Source organism: Pygocentrus nattereri, chromosome 21 (assembly GCF_015220715.1).
Source record: "Pygocentrus nattereri isolate fPygNat1 chromosome 21, fPygNat1.pri, whole genome shotgun sequence".
NCBI classification, from domain to species: Eukaryota; Metazoa; Chordata; class Actinopteri; order Characiformes; family Serrasalmidae; genus Pygocentrus; species Pygocentrus nattereri.
Genome location: NC_051231.1, coordinates 15,733,805 through 15,748,411, shown reverse-complemented (window position 1 = coordinate 15,748,411; position 14,607 = coordinate 15,733,805). Strand labels below are relative to the sequence as shown.

General features: G+C 37.9%; 1 protein-coding gene across 2 annotated transcripts in view; it reads right to left on the bottom strand.

Annotated features, from left to right (window-relative positions):
* LOC108424654 (constitutive coactivator of PPAR-gamma-like protein 1 homolog) overlaps positions 1-14,607 on the bottom strand; it is a 31,665-nt gene that overhangs the window by 9,382 nt on the left and 7,676 nt on the right. For both annotated transcript variants that reach the window (XM_017692816.1, XM_017692817.2), the window contains exons 5-12: positions 13,719-13,809; positions 10,269-10,372; positions 8,559-8,788; positions 7,297-7,381; positions 6,979-7,200; positions 4,577-4,748; positions 3,924-4,173; positions 2,780-2,894 (exon numbers count right to left, since the gene is read on the bottom strand). In XM_017692816.1, coding sequence (XP_017548305.1) covers positions 2,780-2,894; positions 3,924-4,173; positions 4,577-4,748; positions 6,979-7,200; positions 7,297-7,381; positions 8,559-8,788; positions 10,269-10,372; positions 13,719-13,809 — 1,269 coding nt within the window. The remainder of the gene's footprint in view (positions 1-2,779; positions 2,895-3,923; positions 4,174-4,576; positions 4,749-6,978; positions 7,201-7,296; positions 7,382-8,558; positions 8,789-10,268; positions 10,373-13,718; positions 13,810-14,607) is intronic.

Sequence of the window (14,607 nt, the reverse complement as noted above, 5' to 3'; positions counted from 1 at the left end):
ATCATTCCACAAGGGTTCATTCTTTATGTACTTGCTGCAAATTTTCACACACAAAGTAATTGCTGTTTTATTTTTTTTTCAGGCTTGTCATTCTTCATATTGAATTGAATTAAATTGGAGTGTATCTTAACTAGCTCCAAAAGGGTATCAAACAACTATATAACTGACAGTCTGGATCCACATACAAATCCCAAACAATGAGTAGTGATCTGGACATGCTAACAAGCTTCCATTCATAGATTTCTTCTTGCCTAACATCTTACATGTACACAAAAGAGGGAGTCAATCCCAAGTCTTTAATAGAGAAACAGACAAGTAAACAATTATCATCTGACAGCCAATGTTATTAGCTCAGTCCCAGCTTAACTTACTTCACTTGGCACTTTTTAGCTGGAAAACAGCGCATTTTGAGGGGTAAAACATGAGGTTTGTTGATTGGTAGTGGTAGTATCGCCACACAACCTACCATAATGCTGAGATTTGCTCCCTACTCACCAGAATCTTATTCCAATTTCCTGTTCCACCTTAAATGGGGTGCAGCACTTCGTCCTGTCATCCATAAGCATTTTGTGAAGAGTTAATTAGCTTTCAAACGTGATAAATTCATTAAGGTTTAATTCCATTAAATCTATAAGATTTTTTAAAAATTGTTTTTACCCAATTTGGTTGTTTCCAATTCCACCCGCTAGTTACGACTCCCTCAATCACACGATACTACCAATGCCAGGAGCATGAACGCTAGCACAGGCTTCCTCCGAGACCTGGGAAGCCAGCCACCGTATCTTTTCGAACGGGGACATCATACCTACCCAGAGAGAGCGAGGCCAATTGAGCTGTCTTGGACTCCCGGCTACGGATGGCTGTAGCATCACCAGGGGTCAAACTCATAATCTCCTGATGACAGGGCCAACGCTTAGATGGTTGTGCTACTCGGGACCCCAAATCTATAAGATTTGATCTATAACATTAGCTTGAGCTTGATTTTTATGCGCACTTTCACTGTGATGCTTCGTATGTGCTGTTTATTCAGAGCCATGTCTGAATAGCTGATTTTCTTTCCAAACTGTTTTGCTCGATTTTGATCTGATCTGTGATCCGGTAGTGATGTAGATGTGCATGCTAGTCATCACTGCATATGTATTTAGTGAGACCATAAGTAGGTCAAACGTGTAGGGTTTTTCAACTATTCTAAACCAGCTTATACTGATGAACACTGCCACAATGGCAGATCATCCATAAAACTGCATTACAACATCACATTCCTAAGCCCTATGCATGTAACTAGTTTAACAAGTTGAGTTGACAGAGTACACAGTGTACATCATGTCTTCATGGGTGGAGTACTGGCTATTGTGTGTTGTTGCCCATGATGTTACAAATCGGTGGGGGGCAAAATAATTTTTTATTTAGAGCTACAAAGCCCTGGTAAGAAGAAACCACAGAAGGCATTGTGATAGTCTTAAAGCCTGCATTTTATAATCTTGCCACATGGCGGCGCTGAATAGATTCTTGCAACGTCCGCTGATGTCTAAACGTACTGAGCACAGTCTAACTTTAAGAGAAACATTCTCCTCTGTGTGAAAACCATCTCCTTTGTAGCAAATCCTGAGTTTGTGCTTCCCTTCCATCTGCTAAGTTTATGCTTGGTGCTTTTCAGAAATGCTCTGATAATGGTTGGACTGTTAAGTATGCACATGTAATTGCTAGTCTGCCCAGTAAGCAAAGGGCCAACACCAATACTTTTAGATAACTGATAATATTGGCTGATACCATTTTATATTTACATTTTAGATTTTAATTTGATACTCAAGCAAACAAGTGCTTTGCTGACATATCACACTCCTTGAACTCAAATAAACAGAATCCCATAGTCTCAAATAATACAAGCCCGCACTGTGGTCATATAGTTTAAGAAAGAGCTCCTCGTAATAGGTGGTTTTTGCCTACTGTTGAGAAGTTGTGAGTTCAAATCCTGACACTACTGTCATGAAAAATAAGTCACACTGTCAGCAATATTTTCGCTGACCCTGATAAAACTGTGAGATGCCAAAAACGGTCAATATTATCAGCCAGCCAATATCTCGGCCGGGTCCTAGCAATTACATTTCACATTAAAGTTGCCAATCATCATCTTATTACAAAACATGACTGCACGATATGACGTCAAACTCATAATGTCCCATAATGTGTTGCCTAATTTTGTATTCACAAAAAATAATTGCAAATATAACTTAAATGTTTAATACTAAAGCCCAGCCCTAACGCAAATTTAATATCACTGTTCAAGATTGTTGACAATGCAATGATAATATCATCAAATCGCCCAAGCCTAACACACATAGCTACAGACAAAGGCGCACAGCTAGTGTGGATGGCTTACAAAATGTCCCTGTAATTCATGAACAGGTTTATCAATCTAGATAAACTGACAGACATGGAGACAGGAAATTAAGTGTGATCAAACAAAAGCCCACTACAGGGAATCTACAAGTAAACCATCCACACAAACCCCATCCTTCCCTGCCATTTAAAGCCACTCAAAAAAGATGGAACATCTTTTCCTGCAAAGCCAGTGCTTAAATGAAAGCATGCCTTTACACGTGGATAAGGGCCAGCACATTTTCTTGCAATAACAATATGAGGAGTGTCCTGGGAGAAAAAAAGTTGTACTCTGTGCTGGATGGTTCATTTAAACAAAAACCAAACCACTGCGTTAAACTACACTGAAAATAAAAGTATTTCCAGGACATTCCACATATGATAGTTGCCACACAATCACCTTCAGTTCCTGCAGCTGGTCAGGCTCATAAAGTTTAGGAGAAAGTGCCTGGGCTAGGAAAGCATCAAGTTCATTACGACGCAAAATTCTTACTCCTGGCCACTGTAACATAAACCTGAAGCAAAACACAAAGGAGTGAAATACAACAAAAATACAGGTTCCCATTATTTCTACCTGTTCAACTGGTTTTCTAGATGCAGAATACGACCACAAAGTAATGGTGAACGTACATGACAATTTAATTTAGTCTAAAACTAGGCTTGAAGGAATACTTCACCAAACATTATGCGGCTAATGTGGATAACAATGAACCAAAGTTAGTACGATCTCTGCATAAAGTCTATCATAACGTTAACTACTTGCTAGAAGCACTAGGATCATTGGATGAAGTGTTCCTCCTTAACCCCTTAAATGACCAGGACCCACCAGTAGGTGTAAAGGTATATAACCCAAGAATAACTACTTTGCATTGTAGTCCATATAGTTGCTGAATAATAAGCCTTAGTATGTTATAAGTCTCGGATTTTAATGGGTTAAATTCCTGGCTCTGGAAGACATATATAATCCCATGGGTGTAAAATATTGTGTAATCTTAAAATATTAAAGTATTATGGCCACAGTCTGGTTGTGCCCTCTTAAAGCAATAATTGGAAAATGTATCTGTAATGTAGTTGATCAGTCAAGCTATATTTGCTCTCTGAAGTTTGATCCTTGCATTTGCACTGGAGCTGCAAGGCCAATGTAGCTGACAAGTAAGGAAGGTTATACACCACCTTTTAGCACTGTACAAATAACACGCCTAATTTCTCACACATTTACCTCAAATTATGTAGTGTAATTTTAATCAGACTTATTTATGTAGTTTCATACTATGTATAAGTACTTAGACACACAGTTTGCACAATGCTAATTGGTGGGGTATGAGACTTCACTACTTGATACTATATTATTGTTACAATATTCTACATTAGCCTCACAGCTTTAAAGCATTAAGGAACAAAGCAAAATTTAGGCACAAAATATGTCTTGACTGATCAAATGGGAAACGGGTACATTTTAGGCTAAACTATCACTTTAACTGAGAGGATACAGGTAGGTGGGTGTTTATTTATTTATATGTGAGAGTATGTGAATGCTTTCTCACCGGAGTACACAGCAGAGCACCATAAGTGGAGTGGGGACATTGGCAGGGTTCAGCATGGCCGGTGTGTCGGACCTCATGCAGGCCAGGAAGGCCCTCATGCGCCGGTTTTTATCTTCCACAGCTTTGCCCAGCCAAAGCTTCTTCAGGTTGGGGCAGGTCCACTCACGAAATGGCAGTGCCTCCACCAGCTCCGGAGTGTGTGGAGATTTGCCCTTGTAAGCTGCCCATTCCTTTATAATAACAGGCTGATCTGTAGTCAGAGAAAAGAAGCAACTGTAGATGAGGCACTAAACTAAAGACACTAAAATTAGCCGATAGAATTTCATATGGTCAAAAATTTAAACAGAAATCACAGATTTAGTACCTTTTTGAGTTATTTTAATAAGAGTGTGATTTAGCATGAGCACACTATTAAAGTTTCATAATGTACTGCTCATTCCCCAGTCCATACACTGAAAAATAAAGATTCATAATGGAACGTGTCAAGTGGTTGCACACAATTAAAATACATCACGTCAATGCAATTTTTCTCTTTGAGTTGTTTTTTTAAGTAACTATTGATTTATGTGCAACCACTCAACACATTTGAATGACGTAAATTTACAGGGCCATTCTTTTAGCGTATAGGCCACAACTGCATTATTTTTACTTACACTCTGGCAGGCGATTTCTCCTCATTGCAAGTCTCTCTGCCTTTCTTTTTGCCTCGGCCAGGCTAAACAAAACTCCATAAACGTACTGACGGATCGGCCGGTAGAGCTGCACCGCAGATGGCAGGTCCTTGTTAGCTTCATCTTCAATGGTGACTGATAACTTAATCTCACCCTGCAAAAGAGAAAGTGATTCCTGAGTAGAGATGTAAACAAATACCTATTTCAATTATAAAAAAGGTGATGTGTTTTTATAGTTGAAGTATTATTTTCTTCAAAATAAAAAGCCCTATATAGCTATACGATTTTCATATGCTTCATGCAGTCATTTTGCCAGATTGTAATACACTACACAAAGTCTAGAAGTCAATATGGCTTCTATTCTATTTAATATGTGCTCTATAATGTTCTACAATGACCCAAGCAGTCATTCTGACTGTTTGCAATATAACAGAAAGCATAGCTGGTGATATGGGCGTTTCACTACACCATACCAGAATAAGTTGCTTGCTGCAAAGGTATACATGTGAATCATACCAGTGGCAAAGGCAGGGAAACCAAACAAAACTATGATAGTTTAACGTAACAGATTAATCAAATGATAGCTGATACTTCTCAAGAGAACCCAGCCTAATCCACATTTAATCATATTAAGATTCTCTATTCAGACTATGTTTGATACTAGGCATTAGCATTTTAATCATATGCATTGTGTTTGAGTTTTAGCAATAATGATAGTTACGCTTGGAATCTCTTATGGTTGAGACTTATGGTTGGACTTTGAAATAATGTAGGATTATTTTCAGTGGAGGGGAAGTAAAGAAACTAGTATTAATTAAATCACTTTCAGCAAAAATGATAGTGAAGCTCTTTATAACAAGTACTCTTTTTCTCTGTAAGCACAGGAGAGCAGTTTCTGCAACCATGTGACATCACTACCCAAAGTGTAACAAAAATGGTGACCTAGGTAGTTTTATTTCATCACATTACCCTGAATTCCCCACCTTGCCATCAAAAAATCTTCTAGATGTCATTTTAGAATCTGCAAACTCAGTATATAGTATATGCTTAAATTAATTCAGAAGAATCTGAATCTCTACTTTCACTGAAACAACAATGGGAAGAGGAGTTAGACTTACAAATATCTGAAAAAATATGGGAGGATGCTTTGAATAGAATTCACTCTTCATCAATATGTTTCAGACACACTGTGATGCAGTTCAAGGTTGTTCATCGTTTACATTGGTCTAAAGTAAAGCTGAAAAAATTCATACCGGATATTGACCCTATGTGTGAAAAATGTAAAACGGATCTAGCCACCCTTTCACATATGTATTGGTCTTGTTCTAAACTAATGACATTTTGGCCTTCAATATTTTCCTTCCTTTCCAATGTTTTATAAGCTTTAATTCCACCTTCACCATTTGGGGCTATATTTGGGGTGATACCTCAAGATATTTGTATAGGCAAACCAACAAAAACTGTGAAAGCTTTCACAACCTTGTTAGCAAGACGACTGATATTGCTCAAATGGAAAGATACACACCCGCCTACTTTTAACCACTGGATTAGGGATTTAATGTTTTTCTTGAATCTCAAAAAAATCTGTTGCACAACAAGAGGGGATAGTTAAAAAAATTTATGCTATCTGGCAGCCTGTCATTACGTATGTGGAACAAATGGACTCTGTGGATATTAATGCATGAGATTGTACTACCACTGTTTGTTATTACCGCTACTTTTTTTCTCTTTTTGACTGTTACAGCCACCTTTACTCTTTTGTATTTGTTTATATATGCATTTATTTTGAAAGAAGAGAATTTATAGGTGCAGTAGGGAGTGGGAGGGTTTGGGGTTAACTTATTTTACTTTATTTTATTTTATTTCTTTAATGTAATAACTTATTCAAAATAATAAAAAGACCTTTGACAAAAAAACGGTGACCTAGATTTAGATAGATAGATCATGATTTTTCTTTACATTTTTATCATGAAGAAAACACAGCAGTGATTTTTATAACACATTTTAATAGTTTACAATATTTACACCATGTAAGGTCAAAACGTCCTACCAGCTGGGAGTCATTTTAAGGCACTGCTTTAGCTCAAAGCTCCAAGCATTAAAAGGAGGCAACAATCTAAAGAAGCAACCATGAGCTGTGATGTGAAAGGGGGCATTTGTCGCCCCTGTAGTGTGTACAGAAACTATCCTAGATTTACTAAATATGTCAAATACCTGTGGTTTTATATCATGAAAAAAAAGAATATTTATCATCTCAATTTATTGATTTTTAAAAATTGCTTATCACCCCAGCCCTAATAGCAACAATAATAATAATTACACTTTATTTATATAGCACCTTCCATTACATTTAACAGGCAACAGTAAAGTGCATAGAAACAAACCTTGGTGAGGACGTGGTAGATGTAAGGGTACATGAGGCCCTTCTTGTGTCTGTGTTCTGCAACCCGTAGGACCTCGGGAGCCACCATGGGCAGTGGAGGGGTGGTAATGTCCATGTGGTTCCTGGTTGGCATTGACAGCAGAGATGGTATCTGGGCGTTGATTCCGTGATGACCTCCGACCTCCAGGCCCTGACCCACGGAGGAGGTCACAGAAGGATCAGACTGAACAGGGAATGGGAGAATACAGAGGAGTAAGAATGGTGAAAAACAGATGAAAATAATGCCACAGCAATATATATGTGTCTGTGCATCACTTACTTTATTTTGGTCCCCCACATCTCCTTCTGGGACATTGTCTATTTGATTTCTTTGCTTGTCCCATCCCTTATGGTCACTTATATGACTGAAAAACAAAGAGAAAAAACATATTGTCTTTATATACTCCGCTTAAACGGTGCTTAGCTTTTAACAGCAACAGCATAGTTCTGTCAAGTCAACTTAGAGTTCACAAACTTTCACCTTCTCGTTCTCGTAATTTGATAAAGTTTTCTTAATGTGTACAATGTTATAACCTGATTTTTTAAAATCAAAACTAAAAGTAAAGGTCAGAAATGAGGAATCAAACCTATAGATACTACCTGTAAATAATTAATTATTAACTATTTAATTACATATGTAACTGTATAAATAAAGTTTTGTGTAACACGAATAGAGGGCATAGCAAAAGTACAATAACTCTAGACAACTAGAGGTTAAACTAGTATTCAAGCAGGGTTAGGCAGGTCATTCTCTGTCATTCTCTCAAATGTATGTGCAGCCCACATTCAACAGCATGACTGATTTGTATAGTAAATACTATGAGTTAACAGTTCGCAAGTGTAATGTGGGTGTGGTATCATTTTCCGGACACCGTGAAGGTAAAGAACCAAAGCAGAAGTGTGAGGGCAGGTTCATTTTTTTCTTCAAGTTAAAATCTAGATACATATTTCACTACTGCTGCACAGCTTCAATGACGTCTAGCTTCCTCATGACTGCACAGGGCAGCAGAGACTAATAACAGTGTACAGTTTGTCAAAACCTATAGCCAACTAATTTGTTAAAAGAAGCAGGAGACTAAGAAAGTGTAAGAATCATGTTAGGATCTGTCTGCTGAGAGCAAATTGCATTGAAGAATACATTTTCTTTAAATGCCATCACGTTCTCAGTGCTCTTATTAGCTGGCCCCATTTTTAATTCCTTGGTCCAAAGGGAAAAGTAAAAAATAACATTGTCTAAGATATTTACAGAGACATTTCTGCAGCAGGAAAGTAGGAAAGGGCGATATAAAGTCAAATTTAATTTACATACATTGGAGAAGAAATCTGCTTGTTGATGATATTAAAAAATGCGTTATTAATATCATCAATATTAACATAATCTATTTTCAAAAATATAATACTATATCATGTTCAACATAATAATGAATTATAATAATTAATATTAACTGTGACTATTTCACTGTTCAATGTTTATTTTATCATTGATTTTATAAATGAGTCATTTCTATTCATCCCAGTCCCTCAGTGCTGCTGGTCACTCACTTGGCAGTGGGGCCTGCAGGCTCCTCGTTCTCAGAAGAAGAAGAAGCAGAGGAGGTGTTGAAGAAGGCTGGCTCAGTATGGTTGGGGCTGCCTGGGTTTGCCGGGTTGATGGGAGACGCCCTCTCGTACAGTGGTGTGTGGTGCTTGCCTTCGTGCGGAATGTTGCCGAAGCTGTTCTGATCCGAAAGCCCTTTAGCCGCCGGCTCCGGCCCAGAGGGGTTTTGCTGGACCTGAAGGGAAATGAGATAAAAACACAGTAGATGGAGACTAATTGTCAGCTAGAGATTAGTGTGAGCTGCGTGAGGATGGGTAGATGTCGGCCTGTCATGATTATTATACTGTTCAATCCATGCGCCACCCACTAATGTGTTCTTTTGTATAAACTGTTACCACAAGCTTTACAAAATTATGGGAGAAATTGTATTCAGCCTAATAAGAAACTGTAGCACAATTCAGTTTTTGTCATATAGCATGCTTGAACTTTTATTTTGATAATACATGAAAATATATTTGTTTTGCAGAAGCAACACCACTAGCCACTGTAGCATAGCTGAAGTAACTACAGAATTTTTTTTTGAAAACATAGTACTGTACAAAAGTCAGACTACCTTTCCTTTTATTTAATTTCCAGTGGAGTTTCCAAAACCTTGCAGATCATTAATATGACAGCAACAGCATAAACAGTACTTCAAGCTATTACTGTTTACCTATATTGAAACAACAATAACAAACTGTGTCATTTAATACCAAATTTCAAAATCAAAGCATCTGTGAGCCAATAGGCATGACACTGTTCCTAAATCTAGATTGACAACTGGCTGTCTAAACTACATTCTGTACGCATGTCATTAGCATCAGCACTTCTTGATTAGTCTGCAATCTGTTAATATAAATATAAATACTTTCAGCACCTCAAAATCATTTCTGGTTGAAGCCACACCCACAAATCATCTGTGATTAAAAAGATTTTATCAATAATATTGATAATTATTGAGGAATCGGTATCGAAATCAAGGTCTTGGTATTGGTACTGATACCAGAAAAATCACAGAGATGACAATGAAAGAATGTGTTGTTTACAAGAAGCCGTTACTATGAAGCTGGTGATTTTCTCCAGAGTACAGCCCTCAACATCCCTGAATGTGTTTGGGATTACTTGGATTGGGAGAAACAGAAAATGTTTCCAAAACAACCCGAAACAATGGAAGCTGTAATAATAGAAGAGAGTGGACACATTAAGTACTGAAAACTGCTATTATATCTAGTTGCTGAGACTTCAGTGCAATTGTCTGCTAAATATGTTTCCTGTCTTTTATTGACACTGAAAAATGAGTAACTTCTGCACAAAACTGTACGCAGGCTTATCAACATTACAACAACAGTGAGTTTTTCTATGAAGTTAGGAGAGGATTCTGTCACGTATGTTTGCAGTAGCTTTGCACAGGCTACAGTGCAAAAAACTACAGTCGATAAATATGAAAATAATAATGCTCTCTAAACAGAGGTATTCTGACAAAAAATGACTTGAGTCCTACAGTTTCTTAGTAGATTGAAGGTTGCCAACATTCCATAAAGCTTGCCCAAGCACCCAACATTAGCTGCAAAAGAACACATCTGTGGGTTGTTGTCAGCTATTTCATGACTGTGGCAGGTCTAGCTGCCTGTAGGTGGACATGAGTAGTAAAAGAGCCAGAACAGTGCAGAGCTCACCCCAGACTGCAGCTGGATGGCAGGTTGAGGAATGTTGAGCATCTGCGGAGGTGTGTGTGTGTAGTGTGGCACAGCTGCAGGAACCCCGAGCCGCTTTGGTCTGACTGTAGACACAGAGACGGAAAATATTGTAAGACTGTGTTAGGTGCAATGTTTTTCCAGTGGGCACAACCTCAAACACGTCCTTGTCTCACAGGCAAAGGATTTAAAAAATACTTATCCTGAGCAAAATTATTTGTTTGTTAAATCACTAATACTTTGATTCACCTAAACACCTACAGAAACTATTAACCCCTTAAAATTCCAGGCTTATTACATACTAAAGCTTATTATTCAGTAAGTACAGGGACTTCAATGCAAACTGGCTGAGCTATTCTTAGGTTATAGAAGTATGTTGGCCACCAGTGGGCCCTGACCATTTAAGTTGTGATTGGTCAGGATACTCTGATAGTTAGAGGCTGATATGCCTATTGCAATATATGGCCAATATCGCCATTACAACTATCAAAAAAGATATTGTGCTGCATTATATAAGATGCAAAGTGTGGGTCCACATATATGTTGGGGTTTAAATTAAGGGGTGGTTCTTACTGTGCATTTTCTTAAGGATGACAAACACAAGGTGCACTGCAGAGTCTATTTGTCTTGGGAGTAAACACTGCATATCTGAAGTCTGCTTCTTGCTGCAATTGTTGCTAAGTAAACAAATTGTAACTGTAAAACCTTATTGACATGGTGGCGGTAGATAGACAATGCCAAACCATGTATTCCATTGTTTTCAAAACAGCCATAACAGAAAAATTCTGCCACTTCTAATAGCAACATTCCTCAGACCACAGGAGTAAGTGGAATGTTGTGTCAAGAGTTCAATTATTCCAACTTTTGCCATTGAACATAGCTGTGAAACTATACCGATACCAAACTTTCCTTTCAAATTCCAAATGAACACACTATTAAACAACCAAAAATGAAAGCGTACATCCCCTGCCTTTTTTCACCTTAAATACATAATCTACACTGCTGCTTACCTCTGATACTCATCCATTTTTTTCGCTGGTAACGCTGTCACCATGTCAAAATGTTTGCCTGGCTATGAGACACGGAACAACGCAGAATAAGTCAGTTGTGCTATCTCACTATTGTTTCAATTTGTACAGGTAGAAGGTTTTGTCACTTGCATTTTACAAAGTGATCTACTATCAATGTACTACAAATCTAATCCACTCACAAGAAAAGTGGCTTCAGAGAACAATGCAAAGGACTACGCTAAGCAGCTACAAACTCTAAGATGCTAATGACAGATGACAGATTTGTTAAACAAATCTAGATGTAAATTTCAGGAAAGAAGGCTGCAATTTTGATCTATTGTCTCACAATCATCATTTCATCTCAAGCCTAAATGTCTTCAGTGTATAACAAAAACAAAGGAACTGTCCTTGCCGCCCCAATACTTCCAGAGGAGACTGTATTTTAGGCAAGCTTAACAAGCAAGGCGAAAGATCCGCCGTGACCTTTCCACCAACCCTCTCATCAAACATGGTGTGATTTGAACACCATCCTCGGTTTCACTCAGGGACGCGTTCACCCACTCCTCAAACTCCTGAGCTATTCTGAACACAGCTATAGCAATATTACAGAGAGAGGGAGAAAGAGGGAGAAAGAGGGAGAAATGTGTGGCATCACATACTTTCAAATAAAAACAAATGTACTATATAAATCATTAGAGCCCAATGTATTAGATGAAAAGCTTCCCTGAATCTCTCCTACTGAAAACACAAAGGAAAGGTCACATCAGTCCTCAAAAAACAAGTACAGTGTGAATTCTCCTTTTTCACAGACTTGCTTTTTCTTCTCCTGGTCTTAAAATGCAGAATTTGGAGATATAAGCTGTGCTTATATATGTAGTTATATTTAAAAATGAAGTGCAAAAGTATTCTACATTAAACACCTCAGCGTAAGAGTAGGTAACATTTATAATACACCATAAGATATATAATAAGAAGCAAAACGCCTCCATCATTATTGGTAAAAAAGGGCTGTTTTTCCATTCCTCCCAAGTGCTGTAGATCCACCCACAGCAAAGCTGATGTGGAGGTATGTTTAAACGTGAGTAGGCAGAGAAGCAGTGACTCTACACCACAACCAAGTGGGGGCACTGAATGTGTAGGCTAATTGTCATGCTCATGACTAAACAACTGGCATTAAAGCAAACTCATTAGGCAGGAGCAGTAAATCATAGGCTTTGCTCGTCATCCACAACTCAACAATATCACTCTAAAGTTAAACATGAAATGAAAAACACCAGGGGGTGGTGGGATCTTGTTTCATAAACCAAAAATATCACACCAAATAATTTCAAAAATAAATAAAATAAGGTAATAATAAGCCTAAAATACAAGCAAAGTACATAATATTAAAAACAATAAAATAGGAACAATAATAACAATAATATATATTTTTCTTGTTAATAAATCAAGATTTCTTGGTTAGCCTGGTAAGTTAGGACAAACATCAAGCCTGTCCAATTGGAGAAGAGCTAAGAAACATTGCCACTGGACAATCCCCAAAGTTTTGGCTTAAGTTATCCAGCTTACTAAGAAATCCTATTTTGTGAAATACCTTCCTGGTGTAATTTAAGAAAAACAGCTGTCAAATGTAGAAAATAACACAATAAAAAAAAGGGCTAGACAAAATCTATTTAAAAGACACTGACGCAAGCGGAAATGAAGGCAAATCCTGATACACAATGCTGTAAAAATCTAATCTCTGCTGTTTCTTCTTCTGAGAATGACTTCTTAACTACTAAATCTCCACATAAATAAGTTACTTTCCACTTTATTGGTAACTTTAAAAAACTTCATTAGCCAACTTCTCAAGCTTTAAAGATTCTAAAGGCTGTGGGAACCCTGAGATTGCTCACTCACAGCTGACAACCTGTCTGTCTATAACGTGAATGTGATATAAGCACCTTTAGTCAACACCTTGTGATACTACACTAGTTAATGCCCAAACTTAACATTCTGGTATTGAGACAACCCTAGTTGGATCAAATTAAGGTGGTAATTCTTCTAAATAATTCCTTTATCAGCACTTTTTGAAAGAAACTAATGAAACTTTTTGAGGCTGGAGTAGAGAAGCTTCTTTCCACACAGCTCCCATGCAAAAAGCTTTTCTGAGGGAATCCCATTTGTATGCATGAGGCATAGTGGCCATTCCAAAGTGCACACAAGGTCTGGGGATAGTGGGAAAATTTCAGGCATTACTGAGAGGCCTGAGGCTGGGAGACGGATAAGTTCATAAAGACAGATACTGCCTGTCAAGCAAAACTGCTAAACACAATGTCAGCTAAGCAGGAATGACATCTAGACACATCCTGTTCAAACATACATAAATCAAATACAACCATAAAAATAAGTAGGAAGAATTAAATGATCATTTGCCGGAGCTTACCTATATAAGGAGAGGACTGGAGAGGTTTGCTGGCGGCTGAGTAATACTCCACTGCCTTCTTGAAGCGGACAAGTTTGTCATCGGTCCTGGACTGGGAATGGCAAAGTAAAAGGTGCCAGTTCATTCAACCGTTCCAAACAAAACAGATGTATAGCTATGGGGGGCCTGGAGGTGCTACTCTATTTGGAGCCCAGGCTCCCTCATATTTATCACTAGTTGAAAATAAAAACACATTTTCTGAAAAAGAGACCAATTGATTAATTGTATGCATCACTCCACTACCAATCAAATATTGCACAATATAATGTCACTGTTCAAGTGATCCTTTTGGTAAAATGTTATTCACCCCTCCACTTGTCCTAGTTAAGTTGTGCTAGCTCCTAGCACAGCTAGCTAGCATAATATTTGACAGTGATTATGATGAGTAAGCACTACTGGTAATATTGCATTTTTTTAAAAAAGCTACAAAAGGGGCTCTAAAAATATTGGTCTTGGTGAGACAGAGGATGCTCTCAATCGATATCTGTAGCACCTTTCTCCAGTAAGACTTTCAGCGTGGCTGGTTGTGGTAACACAACATTACCTGTCATGCCTACTTAACTGGGTCAAAACAAACATGCCTTCTGGTCAGAAATTTTGTTCTTTGTAAGAAGCTAACCTTGTTCATGTTATGGCTCAGTAGCTGCTAGTACAGTTTGGTAGTTGCTGTAGGTTTAATAAAATGTATATTTACAGCCCATAAATCACTTTTTGTTAAAATAATTAATCCCTTGAATGGCCAGGGTCCACCAGCAGGCCCAAAGTTTTATTACACACTTCTATAGCCTAAGAATAGCTCAGTTAGTTTGCACTGAAGTCCCTACAGTTACTTAATCACAAGTCTGAGAGT